At 36.5% G+C, this 17486-nt stretch overlaps 1 protein-coding gene across 1 annotated transcript in view; it reads right to left on the bottom strand.

The window, feature by feature from the left end:
• LOC122814253 overlaps positions 1–17486 on the bottom strand; it is a 149513-nt gene that overhangs the window by 54258 nt on the left and 77769 nt on the right. Inside the window, exons 5-6 of the mRNA XM_044086850.1 lie at positions 11226–11380; positions 6422–6542 (exon numbers count right to left, since the gene is read on the bottom strand). Of these exons, the coding sequence (XP_043942785.1) occupies positions 6422–6542; positions 11226–11380 (276 nt within the window). The remainder of the gene's footprint in view (positions 1–6421; positions 6543–11225; positions 11381–17486) is intronic.

Here is a 17486-nt window from a genome sequence, read left to right as displayed (position 1 = left end):
TTTCATTTTATTAGTAGCCCGTCTTCCCATTCTATCTTTAATATGCATTTTTTAAGGAGTCCCATAGTATGACTTTACTAACCTGACCAATATCATTCAAACATATTTTTTTATCAATTTGTTCCTTAAGGTAACTCTAAAATTATTTTAATTTCATCATATATACTGGGATTCTTAAATAATCTAAAGTCCTTATATCCATTAATATATTAATTTTGTATGCATTATGATCAGATATAGGACAAGGAACAGATTTTAAATAATTAATTGTATTATGTAAATCTGTAGAGGCATGAATCCTATCAATTGTATTGCTTATAATTTAATGACATTTTTCTTACAGAAAGTATTTGTTTAATATTTAGAAATACACTTCTAAGTTTAGTTAAACAAAGTCTTTGTAAAACAGTAAAAATAACCATTTATATTCCTCATCATGAAAAATGGTTTAGCTTAAAATATAAATGCATACTTACATATGTTTTGAAGCTTAAGGTCTAATACACACCTTTTACTTAAAGGGCAAATCTATTGTTTCAGAAAATAAAATAAGTACAATAAATAATAAAAGTCACTTGTTTCTAAGATTTTTAATTTTTTAGAAGCAGTTTTTTCAGGAATTCAGCTCACTCTGTCTCTTGAGGGATATACTATTCTATTCCATTTCTTCAGCATTATTAAGGATTTTAGTGTTGTTAAAAAAAGTGGATGCCTCTTCCAGAGTGTCAAGTATTTTAGTTTCTTCAGAAAGAAATAATTTGATCTTTAATGTTGTTCTTTCTAAGTTCCCTGATCAGTGGTAAATGTGATTTTCTTTTACTCACTACTTTATTGAAATAATCATTGTCAAATCTGACTACATGTTCATCTGTTTTAACAGGTGGGCTGGCTCCATGCTGTTTTTAATATTTGAACTTTTTATAAGCTAGACATAAATTTAACTATAATTGAACATGTTGGTGAGTTTTTCTTCTTTGAAGGTACTCTCATGAATCTATGTGCCCTTTCAGTTCCAAAAGATAAAGGTTTAGGTAGATTTAATGATTTATGTAGCGAGGGTGTTAAAATGTTTATTATATTTTCTTCCTCATAATTTTCAAGTATACCATAAATTCTAATGTTATTTTATCTCAGTCTGTTTTTCTAAATAATCAACTTTATCTATAATCTGAACATGTTGGTGAGTTTTTCTTCTTTGAAGGTACTCTCATGAAATGTTTATTATATTTTCTTCCTCATAATTTTCAAGTATACCATAAATTCTAATGTTATTTTATCTCAGTCTGTTTTTCTAAATAATCAACATTATCTATAATCCGCTTATTTTGTTTTAAAAGAAATTCAGACTGAGACTCACCTTCAGTTACTCTCACTTCTTAATCATTTAAAGCTTCTTACATTATGCTGATTTGTGTACTTTGTTGTTTCATAAGAATTTCTAAATGATCCATCTTCTTTCTGGTCTCTTCTTTGAAGCTTTCTCTTTTGGTATCTAATTTGTCTACTTTAAGTAATACATTCTGTATACTAAATATTATTGACTAGATGTCTTTTTTAATACAAGAATCCTGAGTACCATTTCTTGAGTGGCTCATGTTGAAGTCTCTTCTCTCTTAACCAAGCAGTTGAAATGCTGACAGGAAAATTACAGCTTATGATGAACTTGAAGCTATAAATCTTTTCTCTGGCTATTAATGAATAAAATTAGCTAACAAGTATTTCTAAAATTTTTTAATTAATTTTATGATTATATTTTCTGTCAGAGAAAAGTTTTCAGTCACAGAGCTTTGACCAGTTGCTGTTCTCAGTTAGCCATCTTAGCTATCCAGTCAAATTCTTGATAAGTCTGAGGTGGAATTCTTGTAAACTGGCCCTTTTCCAAAAGATTCTATCTAAAAGATAAAAATAAAAATGCAGGACAATCTGATTGCTCCTCAATGCTGTCCGGGTTATTGAGTTTCTTTATGAGTACTTTTGTCCAGTAGATTTCATCAGTATTCATAAGGAAATTTGACAGACTGGACAGCATTAAGGACCAATCATATTGCCTCATGTTTTTATTTTTATGTTTTTGATAGAATATTTTGTAAAAGGGTCAGTTTGCACAAATTTGATTGCATACTGATCAAGAATTTGACAGGCTCTACCAGAGTAATTAGATTTTCCTTCATTAGTTTCACATAATACCTAAGATATTGAAACACACTTTTTACTACACTTACTCCCTTGCACACCCCACACCCCCCGTAAATTAAATATACCAACTCTGAGATCGCACTACAGTTTGAAAAAAGTTCATTTTCTAACCCCGCTGTATCATGATCACCATAAAGAATTTACACATAATGTCAATATTGCTTACCTGTATGGCCTAGAAAACACATACAGAGTGGCAAAATAAATACTACATAAATAGTATAAATTTCTACACTATATAAATAATAACTATAGAAATAAAAACTACATCTAACAGTGATACCACAAGATTAACAGAATAAACTATAACATTTACACTTTTGATGATACACTATTACATATTATACATTTTAGATGTTATGAAATTCGGATATGAGTTTTAGATGTTATAGATTTTAGATGTTTTGAAGTGTAACTATATATATATATATATATATATATATATATATATATATATATATATATATGTGTGTGTGTGTGTGTGTGTGTGTATATATATATATATATATATATATATATATATATATATATATATATATATATATATATATATAGGGTCTATATTGCATTATTGAATACTAACATAATCGAAAACCATAAATGTCGAAGTGCTAAAACTTTGAATATAAATAAAACAAAAAAAAATACCCAAACAAACCATTTAAACACTGTAAGCAGGGGGCAAGCCCCCATGCACCCCCTACACCCCCCACTATTTAAATATACCAACTCCGAGATCGCACTACAGTGCAGAAAATGGAAAACTTCCATTTATGCACTGTACGGAGATCTCCGTTGAAACATTCAAGGTTCTAGCAGTTCAACATTTACAGGTCAACAATTGCATTTTCGATTACATTAGTATTTTATACATATATATATATATATATATATATATATATATATATATATATATATATATATATATAGCGTCTATATTATAAGATCAACATTTGAAAACATCGAACAACATATGGTCGACACCATATGGTCGATGTCTTCAAACATCAACCTTATAAAAAGACAAAAAAGAAAAAAGTACCCTAATGGGTTTAAGCAGGGGGGCAAGCACCCTTGCACCCCCTGTGTCCCCCATACCCCCTGCTACTTAAATATTCCAATTCCGAGACCGCACTACATTGCAGTAAATGGAAATCTCACCTTACGGAGATTTCCGTTTATACGCTCGAGATTCTGAGCGTTCGATATTCTCCTGTTGACAATGTCAGATTTGACATTGTCAGCTTTTGAGAATATAATTAGACCCATATATATATATATATATATATATATATATATATATATATATACACACTCTGTACATTTGTTTTTTTAATTTGAATGGTGTCAGCCAAAGAAAATGGTCCTCTGCGTTTCATATGAAACATTTTATAAAATGTAGTAATTTGTATCTTGGTGCCAAGCAAACAAATACATTTGCCATCATTTTTGTATAATTTTTCCAAAACAAAAATTGCGTACAGCTATCTGCAAAAATATTTTAATGATAAAGAACTTTTGCATACATGTGCTTAATGTATCTATTTCTGTATTAAGATGGCAATTCCAAAGAGTAGGTAGAATGGAAGAAATAATAGGTACAATTGCCATTTTCCTAATATTTAATAGTAGGTATGTTAATATATTCCATAAACAAGACACTTCCATCATAACAATGTAATTTGTGCCCATATGATACTAAACCTCCACTATTCAGCTGATATCTTCAGACTCTTCTGGATGGCTGCATTGATATCAGTTATCCTCACTCCCTTGAGACAGATTACTGTTACAGATTATTTTTTTCTGGTAGACATCGGGTTCATTTTAATATGTATAAAGTATGTGTACTGAAACTATTTCTTTCATGTTAGCACTGATAGCTGTTAACTGCTTTGACTCTGATGTCTGAGTGCATGTCCCATACTCACTATTTGTTCTTTGGCCATCTTTCCATAAATAATATTTTAACATCTGTAGTATCTATACTATCTATCTTCTCATTATTTGGAATCAAAACTTCAAGAACCTGAACATAACCATGACCCTCTGTCTTATTGCATTAAACAGGGCAAATTATTATTAATTTTATACTGTTATTCCAAATGGGAAAATTGCTGACACTGAGTGGAATTTTTTAATCTAAAAAGATATTGCTTTAAGAAGGACCTACTGAATTACAATGACCTCTGTAATGAATTAACACATTTTGTCTATCATTTAAATTGTGATTTGCATGATTCTTGTAATCCCTTGTAGGAAAAAGTATGCTACACCAGGGATTTCAGTACAGAAAACGAGTCTAAGTTAGAAGACTATTACCGCAGTTCTGAGGCATAGTAGGATAACATCCGGACTGAGGCTGACTAGTGGCTCAGGCATTGGAGAAGTTAGCTAGGAAGGATGGGAGTACGTGGTCACCACTGGCTTCCCCACCATGGCAGAGGGATGTCTATCCAGTGTACTGCAAACCTGATACTCCGCACAGACTGGATGTGCTAGCTAAACAGCACACAACCGAGAAAGTGTGCCTGTGAAGCAGCTTGCATGCTGTATACCATGTGATGTATGCATGTGTGTATATCATGTGCTGTATACACATATGCATAGAAATGTACATGTGTCTGAGCCTGATGATATGGGAGGTTCACTCATCCAATGCTGTCATAGGGTTAAGAGAGGACAGGTTAAGCAAATACTGCTTGGATGATGGCCAAGACAATGTCATAAGAGCTAGTCTTGAATGCTCTGGTTTTGTATGTGGATTTAATAAAATGTTCATCTTATAAAGTTTTCATTCAGCTTTATTTAGTTTTTGGTAATTGGAGTCTTCTTTTTCTTGTTTTTCATGATGGCCCTCCTCCCAGAAGAATCAGGTTCAAAGCTGATGGCTCAATAGGTGGAACTCTCACATTTGATGCTAGAAGATCAAAAAGCAGTGGGTTCTATTCAAATTCCAGTTATTCTGATTCCTTTTCCACCACTGATACTACAGTGCGGCATAAGGAGGGCATTGACCTTCTGAGTGTTCTATCTTACAGATAAGATGTTAAACTTACCTGCCTGAGTTGGTGGTAGCAGAGGGGATGTTAAAGATTCCATGGCACATAACAAAAAAGAGTAAAGGAATTTTCCTAGTGCCCTGGCCAAATTTTCCATAGTTATTATGAATTCCACATTGAGTACCTTGTAAAACCAGGCCACAGATCTAACAGAACAAGCCCTGTTAATGAAACATAAGTAAAATAAAAGATAAATGGCAAGCAAATGGTGGAAATGATTCACAAACAAAAAGTATTACCTTAATAATGTTTAGAGCATTTTCTATGAATGGCTGTGCCACCAGCTTTAATATATTTTCCTCCATGGTCAAATAATGTCTGTTTCTTTAATGGAAACAGAAAAGTAATGTCTGGCTTGACCCCTTCCACCAATGCACCCCCAGCACACAGACTCTGCTACCATGAAACACTAAACACCACCAAATGAAATGAGTGCCCCCTGCTACCCTCCATGGCCAGACAGAGACTGCAAACTTGTGAACAAAGGCTTGTCTGTTCCACACTTGCTTAAATATGATCAGCCCAAAGCTTGTCATGAGGATGGGTGAGGGCTGTTATAAATGTGGGCTCATATGCATGAACTTTCTTGCACATGTATAAGACCACTCCAGGTGACTGAGAGAAAAGAAATCGGTCATTTTTTGATGTGAAATTATTAGCAATTGCTTTTTCTAAAGGAAATGAAATTCCTGCATAAACTTTCAGTGGTGGAAATAAACAAACAGCTGGAAACATCAGATAGAAAAGCCTGAAACAGACAAACAGACATATGCAAAAAAAAAAAAAAAAAAAAAAAAAAAACTACTATGAGCGTAAGCTGTCCTGCATAAAATGTGTTTTGCAGGTCTACCTTTTGTGTTTTTAGGTTTTTTTTCTTTAGGCTGTTTAGGTTATGCATTTTTCCCTTCGATCTTGTCATAAAAACCCATTACTTAATAGAAGTAAAAAGCTAAGGTTATTCCAGATGGATGCAAACATCCAGTTTTACTTATACATTTAAGTATTGGTTGGAAACAGAATTATAAAACTAAATCATATTAAGTCTTTAAGAAATGTAAAATTAAACATTAGACATTGATCTGCCTCAGAGACATTAATGCAATGTGTAATGTGGTCAGTAAACAATGTATGCAGATCTTAGTCGCTGTGAGCAGATTTCTTACCTTTAGTAAGAGAGTAGCTGATGGAGGCATAGCAGGAGTTCTGATTTCTATGTGGTAGTTGTAGAAAGGCTCATAGATATTGCTGTTAAGGTTAAGGCCTGTTGAAATATCTGGTCCAATTCTGAAAAGAAGCCCAATGAAGTCTTACTAGACATTATAATTTCTGCTTTCATATATGGCTATTGAAGGGTTTTTTAAAGAAACAACATGTTAATTTGTGGAATCAAAACTGTAACATGATTTTATTAATATAACTGTGGTTACTAACACCATTATTGACATAATTAATATGAAGCCCGAGAAACCTTAATTCTAGTGGTTTAAAATACCTGGAAGGGTTTTCAAAAGAAATCACACTGGTTTTAAGTGCAGCCTTCAGTCAGTTCTAAATGTTGCTCCTAATCAGGGGTAATTTTGTCCAGTTTTATAAAACCCTATTGTTTCATTCTGTTCTAGAGAAAAAAATAATATATGTACACACCACACCTTCACGCTCACAGACAACCAGTAGCAGGTTGGTAATCTATGCATGGCAATGTCTCATGTAGTACACAAATAACAATTCTATCTCAGTAGCAAACTGGTCTCAACTATATTACTCAGAACAAGAAAACACAGGTAACATGAACAATAGTGCCTAAAGGAGAGTGCTTTATGTGAAAGAATGAACCATTGCATGGCAATACAGTCATGAGACTGGCTGCCTTCACACATCCAAGTATGCCAACATATGTTAAAAGCATACTGCAGACATATGTACAAATAGACTGCCATATACCATTTGGAAAGTCGGACCTATGAGCCATACAGCAGGGAATACCACACCAGGAAAGCAGGCACATCCTACAGCTGGTACACTGGAAGATGATGAGTATACCACTGGCCAACTGAGACAGGGGTAGCTCACAGTAAAGTCACAGAGAAGTGGGTGTGAACTCATCTTGGAGGGATACATGTAGCATCTAGAATGGTCCAGAGTGGCCCTCAATTACTGAGAGTATGTGTCCTAAAATGATACAAGCCATGTACTCAAAGGCAGTGATAGTATGAAGAGACATGGGAGAGGAACTGGTAAAGTCAAAGGCACACCAGCATGCCCCAACCCTGTAAGGCATTTGTGTTTACAATCATTGTGGCTAAAAAGAAATGTACCCCAACATCCAGGGATACACCCACCCAAATCATGCAGGACATACTATATGATATAGAAACAGATGTTATACTGGCCATACCATCCACCTGAAACCTCAAAAAATGATATCACAGCAAAGGTACAGATAAAGAGACACCCCTAGAGCATACTGCTCAACTGTTCAGATTTTCACAGAATATTCAGATTTTTACCTAATATTTTTGGTCTATTCCTCATAAAGTCTGTGGTTTTCTGGCAAATTGCAAATGACTGAAGTAACTAAATAATGATACACATTTAAGTAGACTTTGTGTCTTTTGGAAAATGCATACTAACACAAACCCTGTTATTCCATCAACTTTCTAGGTTTATGAGAACAATATTTAAAATGTGTCCCTATGTCTGGTCTTTTGTCCCCCCATTATTTTTATGCTTTGTGCAGATTTTTTTCTGCTAGGAAGTTGAGAGGTATTTCCTAGAGGCACACTTGCAGCTCTTGTGGACATTAACCCACATGTGTACTCTGGACTGGCATCATGCCCACTACCCCAGGACACCTGAGATGGTGTGGACATGGCTCGGTTACAGGGTATTTCATGGCTACAGACTTTTGGGAACCACACAGTTGTTCCTGTTGAGGATTTGTATGTCAGGTGGGTTGAGTTTGTGGTATTTTGCAGATATCCATCTTTTATGGCTATACATTGTTGATATCACATTCATAAATTCCATCTTGATCTACTGGCCTTACAAACTTGCAAAACTAACTTGGTATCTCCTCCAAATGCCTACTGCCAAGATTCTTTATGTACGTTTATACTGTTTAGAAAACCTGCCATTCAACCAATATGGGTTAGTCAGTTGTGACAGAACAGCAGTTTATACATTTCTTTACCAAAGCAGCAAATGCTTCAATGGCCTGGCACTCAAATATTTTCAGGTCTGTAAACAAACTTTGCTTTAGAGAGCTGAGTAAGGAACCAGAATGTAATTTTCACTGGCAAATAATGTTAATAATATGAACAACACCATATGAATGTGTATTTATGTGTGGGGGCAGGGTCTGCAAAATCATATGCATGCTCAAAAAGTTTTTTTTACTACTAAAGATCTTAACTATGGCTTTTATACCCCAAGTAGACTCAAGTGGATAGCAAATGTTGGAGGTGTAACGGGCAAGAAAGAGGTAGCTGGGAACATATGCTTTGGAAGTGTGATGAGCTGGCAGACTTTTAGGATTTCCTGCAGACTGTTCTGTCAGAGATGCTGGGTGAGCAGATCAGGCTGACCGGGGAGATGATTTTTTGAGTTATGCTACAAAATCGGAATTTCCCAGACATAGTAAAGCCTTGCTGAGTCTAATTATGGTGGCTGCCAAAAAAGCAATTACTAGAAAATGGAAATCAAAATCTATACCAAATTTTCTAGAAGCAGTGAACATAGTAACAGAGATAAAACAACTGGAATTGAGATCTCTAGAAAAAGGAAGGAGCAAACTATATAGGAAAAAATTTGAATTGTGAGAACAATATATGCACAGCAGGAACGAGGTTTAAGAATCAGAATTTGAATGAGCCACATAATGCTTAACTGACAATGACTGGATGGTTTATAACTGATGTATAATGTTTACAACTACAGTTGTTTCAATAATGTCTGTGATGTAAACTGTTTGTAACTAAAGTGATATAATTTTGTATGTTTTTCATTTATATAAATGTAAGATTGCCTTTGTCATATGTGTAAATTTAATAAAGATGTTTGGGGGGAAAAAAAACCTTAACTATGGCCTGTGATAAGGATTTTATTTTAACCCTTGCACAGATTCCAAAGTCTTACAGTTACCTTTGTTTTGTTTGTTTGTGTCTTTCGGCTTTTCCCGGTTAGGGGTCGCCACAGCGGAACTCCGGTCCGCTAATGATTGGTAGTGGATTTTTACGTACCGGGTTACCAGCCCTGACGCACAGCCCTCAACGAAGGCATTCACGTATGCCTCCACACAGAAGACGCTCTAGCTGAGAATCAAACGGGACAACGTCTTGCTAAGAGGCAACAATGCTACCGCAGCACCACCACCGCAGTAATCGTTTAAACTGAATGCAGTTAGCAACCATGTGGGATGATTGGCTGGTGGTAAAGCACACATATCCATATCTCCCCACAGTAAATGTTCAAATGCCAGTGCTGGAAATTCACAATGCCTGAAGTTCCTCCAATTCTGACATCTACTATCCATTTAATTAGGTAAAAATTCCTACTACTACTGATCTCCCTTCCATCTAACAACTACTAGCTATTGTAAAGTAGCAATCCCTGGTGCCTGTGCTTCTCAGTTTTGTCAGTTTCATCCTTGCCATTAACAAATGTTCTCTCTCTCTTCATCATGATGACTATACATATCGCAATATGATTTGTAATCTGTTGACCAGATCACCCAAACTTGTATTACAGTTGCTCTAATGTAATAGCTTGTGTCATTATTTCTATGGGGAATGTGGGAATCAAACAAGACCTATAGGATATTGATCATTTATCACCGTAATCGTTGGCCTGTACTTCTATATCTAGATGCACTGTGTTGCTACCAACCTACTTAGGGAAAATCAGCTGGGTGGATAGTTACTACCATACATGAGGGGAACATGCTAATGGATTAACAGTCATGAGAAGATACTTCCTACTTAAAACAGGAGAATATGGTTCATTATGAGCATACAAATTCCATGTGCAAGCATTCAATGCACCAGTTTATAAGGGGTATGTTGTTAAGTGCCAACATCTCCTAGTATTAAATGCCTGGTGTCTACATATGCCCAGCACTACAAAAGGTCTGAGAGGGGGACAAAACTGCCTTATCTAATGTTGCTCATTTATTGTGCTGCATTCAGTTTGATACCCAGTATATTTTATGATCAGACACTGGTCTCTGAACTTGCTGAGTATGAGTAACATAGAGTGCTAATAAATATCTTCTCAGATTTGTGCATTTCTTAATCTTGCATTTTAAGTGTTATTTAAACAAATCAAACTAAATATTCTTTACTACTTTATTATGACGGAAGACCAAACTGTTCCACTGATGTACCTCATTTATAAAATTAGTATCATGGTTCATGCATTTCAAGTATAAAATAAACGTAATACATTTACTCTGATATGTGAAGTGAATAATAATGTGTTATTTTTATGTGACATATATTCTGGTTCATTATTATCCTAGTAAACAGCATGTCTGCAATGAATATAATCCCATGTTATCCTGTGTACAAGTGTAAAGCAGTTTATATACCAAATAATAAGGTACACTAATATCAACAACTTATAGCAGGGAACGTCAATACATTGACACAGAATATGTAAATAAATAAATAAAATGTAATGGTCAGGTAGCATAAATTGGAGCTCATAGTAAAAACAAACTGCAATAAAGAAAACAATAACATCTCATTAAAATGAATAAAACAGGTAAGTGCATTAGTGGACAATTTTTTTTAACCTCGGTTTAGTCTCAGAAAATGTGTGAAAGTTTGTCATTTTTCTTCATCACATAAAATGTGGAATAATTAGACTTTTGTGTAACAAATATCTTCTGAACATGCTTATTATATAACTACAAAATCTGAAATGATTTGTAATAAATATCTCAAAATAGAAGCATTACCCCTCCCTTACTGGTTATAATTTCGGTCCAAGATACGTCCTGTTACTCGACTGATGGTAACTGCATCCGGCAGGAACCGTGCTCCATCAATGTAAAGGTGAAATCCATCTCCAGAATGAAAGGGTGCAGAAGGTGGTGTCTCCCGCATATGGTGAATAAAAACAACCTACGGGAAAAGATGAACAACTTTTATTTTTTCTGCTCCCTTTCCAACATAGAGAGTCTACCTACTGAGTTTTTTTTCAATACAAAGATTTCTCCAATCTGGCACATTCCAGCTGCCCTTCTAAGTCAGAAATATTTTCATGATAGCTCCCCATCCTTCATAGAGAGTAATGTTTAATCTGTATTTTCTGTCATTCGGTCTCTACATTTCAGGACATCATTGCGAGTCCTGACATTTCAAATCATTACTCAACTCTTCTCTATAAAGTGACTTGAAAGCACTAACCTGTGTACTGTTTGTACTGTTCTACTTAAATAAATCTCCTAGCTGTGGTACTGTCGGTGTTTTTTAGTAAGTTAAGAATATCAGCTAGAGACATACGGATACCTTTTGGTAAGGAACATTGCTGATCTCCAAATCCAGAATATTGCTTCTTCTACTCAGATGCATCACCCACCGGTGCAAATCAACCAGACACAACTAATCCAAAAATTCCCAGTCAGATATGATATTTCCATTAAGAAATTTCAGTTAAAAGAGTGACTGAAGCCACCAAAACAAACCTTCATTCATTAATGACCTTACAAAACACTGGTCTTTTTGTTAAATAGTTATCATAACAATGTATAATTCTAAATCAAGTTTCATTTCTTTCGTTGCTGATAATATCGGATACCAAAATGACAGAGCTGTCAAATTCAGATGTGAAGTAAGAATTTGGTTAATTGCCAATTAACATTGAAACCACTGGTAAGCTGAAAATAATTTTGTTTAGATGATTGAAAATTTTCACCATAAATAAGTTAATCTTTTAAAATACCAGTATTACTCTTGCTTTTTCTTTTCTAAAGGTGTATGCCTTAAAATGCATGCACAAATATCAATTCCAAAAATTCCAACACACTACAAAAATATTGGGAGAAAGCCTGCAGTATTCTGTATAAAATGATGATCTAGGTAGGCAGACCTTTTCAGAAACTTTATATAGATACCATTTCCTTATCACAGCAAAACTGATAGACATATTAATACTAATAGAGGAAATTATAGATACAACAATTATATGTATGAAGCTGTAAAATGTTATAGAGACAATTAGCGCCATTAAAAACTGGAAAAGTATTTATGTATTTCTTGTTTGTTGGCTGGGTGAGTGGGCTGATACAAGACCCTTTTCAGTCACAACTTGGAGTAAAAGGCAAAAAAGCAGAAATAATACATATAGAGCAATGCAAAGCATAAAACATCTCACCCACTACCAGGGCCAAATGACAACAACAGAAAACAATACACGCAGTGCAGATGCAACATAACACATAGTACACACTATGGCATATCCAGACATATTTGCAGCATATATCCAGGAGTATCAGCAAGAATATATTATGTATATGCAGTGGGTAACAAAACCATTGGAAAAAATGTGTGCTTCCTTAATAAAAACAAAAACAGCAACAACAACAACAACAAAAACACTGGGCATTTTAAAAGGAATCTCAGTTCACAAGAATAATGTCCATTGCCTACAAGTGTTAAATTTAACTATCACACATCCAAGGCATTTAGACCTGTAATTGACAGTTATATTCAAAATGGTAATATACTGCTGCCCTAGGTACTACAGCCATTATACAAACACTATTGTTTAATTAAGTGTTCTGATCCCTTGGGGAGGGGGACTACCTCACTGTCACATTCTCATAATGACCTTACTTCTTCAGTAATATCATGGTAGTATTATAGGGAAGTACAGTAACACGGAAAAGCAAGTCAGACTTGCATGCTGAGCGGTATCATGTCATGGACACTTCTTATCTGATTTCTTACTGTAGCTGTATCTTAAAATGTAAAAAACTAGGGGCAAATGACATTCATAGGCTATACCTAATCTTTTAAAATATCCCCCAATAAATTGTTGTTTCAGTAGCATTTAATTTAGTTTAACCGGCTGAACTAAAACTGGCCAATATAGTATATGAAAGTAATGTTAGCAATCTAAGTACTTAAAGTTATTACAATAACCTGTAATACAAAACATTCTTAAACCAAATGCTAGAAGGTAGACCAAGTTTCAAACATGGAAAGCCAGTTTTTGCAGAATAAAAACTGAAAACATCCTTTATCTCTCTAGCAGGTACATTGATATTCTTCTGTTGTGTTCTTTTAACTTTTTCTTAAATACTGTAATGTTATCAAAAGTTATGATTTTATAAGGCAATACATTCTGGGGGCAAATTTTGAAAGGACATCTTGTAAGATGATAGTATAAATTGTGATCACATAAGTCTAAGTGAAGAATCAGATCGTAAAAGGATAAGAGTATTTTGAACAAAGAGCTTGTTAGCTAACAGTGAGCAGTACCACCCTTTGAGTAGTTTGAATATTAAGATGTTGAGCAGGTAAGTAGCATTTGCCGGTACAGAAAACAATTTAGCTTTCTGGACAGAGCTGCAGTGGTGTTTGGTAGTATGTGCCAGATGCATGAATCTCAAGATCTTATTTTCAGCAGTCTAAATTGTTGTTGTGTTATAATAGGAGAGTAAGGTGATAAGAGTCAATACATTTAAAGTGATGGTTTGTCTAGCCTCTATGGAGATCAAGTTGGAAATACTGTAAGCTATTTCGAGTTATTGCAGTTCTTTAGAATTAGTTATATCAGTGTGGTTGTAAAAGGTAAGAGAGTTGTTTAACAATATATCCAGATATTTTTGTTCTGTAGTAAAGGGATTATTATTAACAATATATTTCAGTGTATCAAAAACCATAGTTAATTTGTTTGCATTGATAGTAAGTTTGTTTACACAGAGCCAATTCCAGATGAGGGCAAAGTCTTGTTGAAGAAGTGTAGCAGTTTGATGTAGTGATTTGTGTGCAACCATAAAAACAATGTTATCTGCATATAAAGTTTTGACTGGTAAGGAATATCCCATGAAAGATTATTAATAAAAAGTAAAATGAGTAGAAATGCTTAAACTGACCATTGGGAGACCCCCCCCACCTAAGAGAAGTAGCCTATGGGAACACACACCAGCACTGCCGTCACATAAAAATACAAACCACACACCCACCTTTGCAGAGGCTCTCAATAAAAATCTACCCAAACAGCACAGACCTCCAAGGCAGAAATGCACTCAACCATCACAACACTAATCACGAGACACATAACTCCCCTAAACAATGTGCCACTCAACCAAAGTCCCTAAGGCAAAACAGCATGCCCAACACACTAGTCATAGGTGACTTGATAGTGAGGCACACTGATGTCCCACTCACTAGGCTGAATAAGGAGAAAGTAACAGTCAGCTGCCTGTCAGGTGCCAGGATCCACCACATAACGCACGCACTCAGGTCCCTCAGCAACAAGTACAAATATGACTCTGTCATTGTACATGTGGGCGTGAATGACCTGAGATGTACCTCCCTGGACTACATGAAGACAGACATGGAGGAGCTCTCGGATTATGTAGCCCAGGAGGGTATGGCCCTAGCCCTGAGAAGCATCCTACCATTATCCAGAATGATACCACAGTGCAAGCAGAAAATGATTGATTTCAACAATTGGCTACATTTCTGCTGTCATTCTAAGGGGGACCAATATCTGTCTGCCTGGGATGACATGACTGACAGACCTCGATGCTTCACCAGAGATGGCCTGCATCTGTCACCCCTGGGCTTCTAGATACTGGCCACGGCTCTTGCCACCCCTGTAGTGCCTTTTTTAGGCAGTGTTCCAAAGACCAAATTACCACTGTAACAGCTACAAACAAATGCATACTGCTCAATGCTAGAAGTCTAAATCTCAAAATGCACTTGCTTTAAGCACTCCTTAAAATGGAGAACATCAACATTTCTGCCGTAACAGAGACCTGGTTCAAGGTAGCAGAAAGCACCCCTGCATTACCAGTCTACAACTCATTCCACACCTTTCTTCCCCAGAACTTGGACCAAAGCTCCAAAGGCAGTGGTGTTTCCATAGTCATAAAGGATGCGCACACCTCCAGACTGGTAGCCCAACATAATGCATCTGAGATACTTCAGGTGCAGCTAACATTGGGTAAGACAGTGATTCAGGTCATAGCCTGCTATAGGTCACCAACCATGTCCCAAGGCTCACACTCCACGTTCCTAAGCACCCTGGAGAATATCAGGGTCCAACCTAACACCCTCATACTGGGTGACTTCAACTACCTCTCCATTAACTGGGAAAGCTAATCATGTACCAATACACTTACCCAACATTTCCTGGAAGTCATTAATTCCATTGCCCTGGACCAGTTCGTTCTTACCCCCACTAGAGGTAGCAATATCCTTGACCTGGTCATTCCCAAACATGGGCGACTGCTGATCTACACCAGTAGTCACCTCCTCCCTGGTTAGATCCGAACACAAACTAATCACCTTGGATATCCACATCCCTCCCACCCTGCAAAGGAAACCACCATTAAAAACTTCTCCAAAGCTAACTTTGGGCTCCTAAAAACAGAGGTGGCTAACTTCACAGCACCCATGCAATTGGAGAATAGTTGCATGACCGCTGAATCATACACCAATGCACTATATAAATATGTACACAAATGCATGGATCTTGCCATACCCAATAGGACCACAACGCTATCCTCCAAAAAAAGGAAGCCAATCTGGTGGTCCCCTGCCATAAACAAACTCTTCAACAGAAGGAGGAAACTGATGCAGAATAAGGTGAAGTCCCAAGACTGGAAAAACTCCCTTATCAGCCTCAGCAAAAAGTTAAGATCCCTCATCAAATCCTTCAAAGCTAGCTATGAAAACAGAATTGTAGCAGATAGTAAAGACAAACACAAGGCCTTCTATAGTTATGTAAGGAATCTCCACAGCAATACCCAGATTTGCTCTGAGCTATTTCACAATGGTGCCTCCTATACCGAGCCAACAGATATTGCCAATATACTGGCTGACAGATTCAGTGCCAACCCCCCCCCCCCCCCAGAGGACCACTCACAATACTAGTAGATTGCCAGGCACCCAGTATTACTGCTGAAAAGGTTAAAACAGCACTGTCCAAGGCCAAGAATACAGCTTCTATGGGACCTGACAATATCCCTGGCTGTGCTCTACATGCACTACAGAGTGAACTGGCACCACACCTGTGTGCCCTGTTCAGTCATAGCCTCACCTCAGGCTTTGTCCCTATCAAATGGTGCACTGCTACAGTCATCCCTCTCCACAAAGGAGGAGCAACTACAGATCCTGGGAACTATTGCCCCATTAGCCTGATGAGTCTGATATGCAAAGCTATGGTTCACAGATAGAACCCACAGTCTGAAAGTTGTTGACTCCAAGTCAGACTGCCAACCAGTCACGACCGGAGTCCAACAGGGTTTGGTCCTGGGTCTTCTCCTGTTTGGTATCTACTTCTCTGAAGTCCAGACCAACACAAAGGGTCACTGGCTGACAAAGTTCACAGACGATGGCAAGTTGGGAGCTATTATTAACTCTCCAAGCGATGTTGATATCCTACAGAAAGGCCTCACTGAGACCAGCAACTGGTATCAGAACCATGGCCTTAAGCTCAATGCCAAAAATGTGTCATCATCCCCTTTGGGAAAAACCCAGTTCCCATGAATTACCACATTGATGGTAGTCCAATGAACACAGAAGGAGTTATAAGAGATCTGGAAATATAGGTTGACAGCAACCTCTCTTTTGACCACCACATTTCCACTGTGGTCAGAAAGTCCTTCTTTGTGGCACATCTCATTACTAAGGGTGTGCATCCAGGAAGAAAGAGGCCATTATCTCCCTCTACTCTTCTCTCATTAGGCCAGTCATTGAGTACAATGCCCCATTTGGCATGTACCTCACTAGACACCTGCAACAACTGCAGAAGCCACAAAATTACATCACAAGGAAGATCCTAGGCCTTAAACACTTGTCCTATATGGACAGACTCAGAAACCTCCAACAATTCTCTATCTCATATCTCCTACTTAGAGGTGATCTCTGCTTGACTTACAAAGCCATGTCTGACCCAGCTCTGTTAGAAATGCTACATCTAAAGAAATCCCAATCCCTCCACACCACATGCTCCATTGACATCAACTTCATTACCACAATCAACAGAACATGC

The sequence above is a fragment of the Protopterus annectens genome, chromosome 10.part0 (assembly GCF_019279795.1).
Source record: "Protopterus annectens isolate FY-2018-M chromosome 10.part0, PAN1.0, whole genome shotgun sequence".
Taxonomy (NCBI): Eukaryota; Metazoa; Chordata; order Ceratodontiformes; family Protopteridae; genus Protopterus; species Protopterus annectens.
This window is presented reverse-complemented; position numbering and strand designations above follow the sequence as displayed.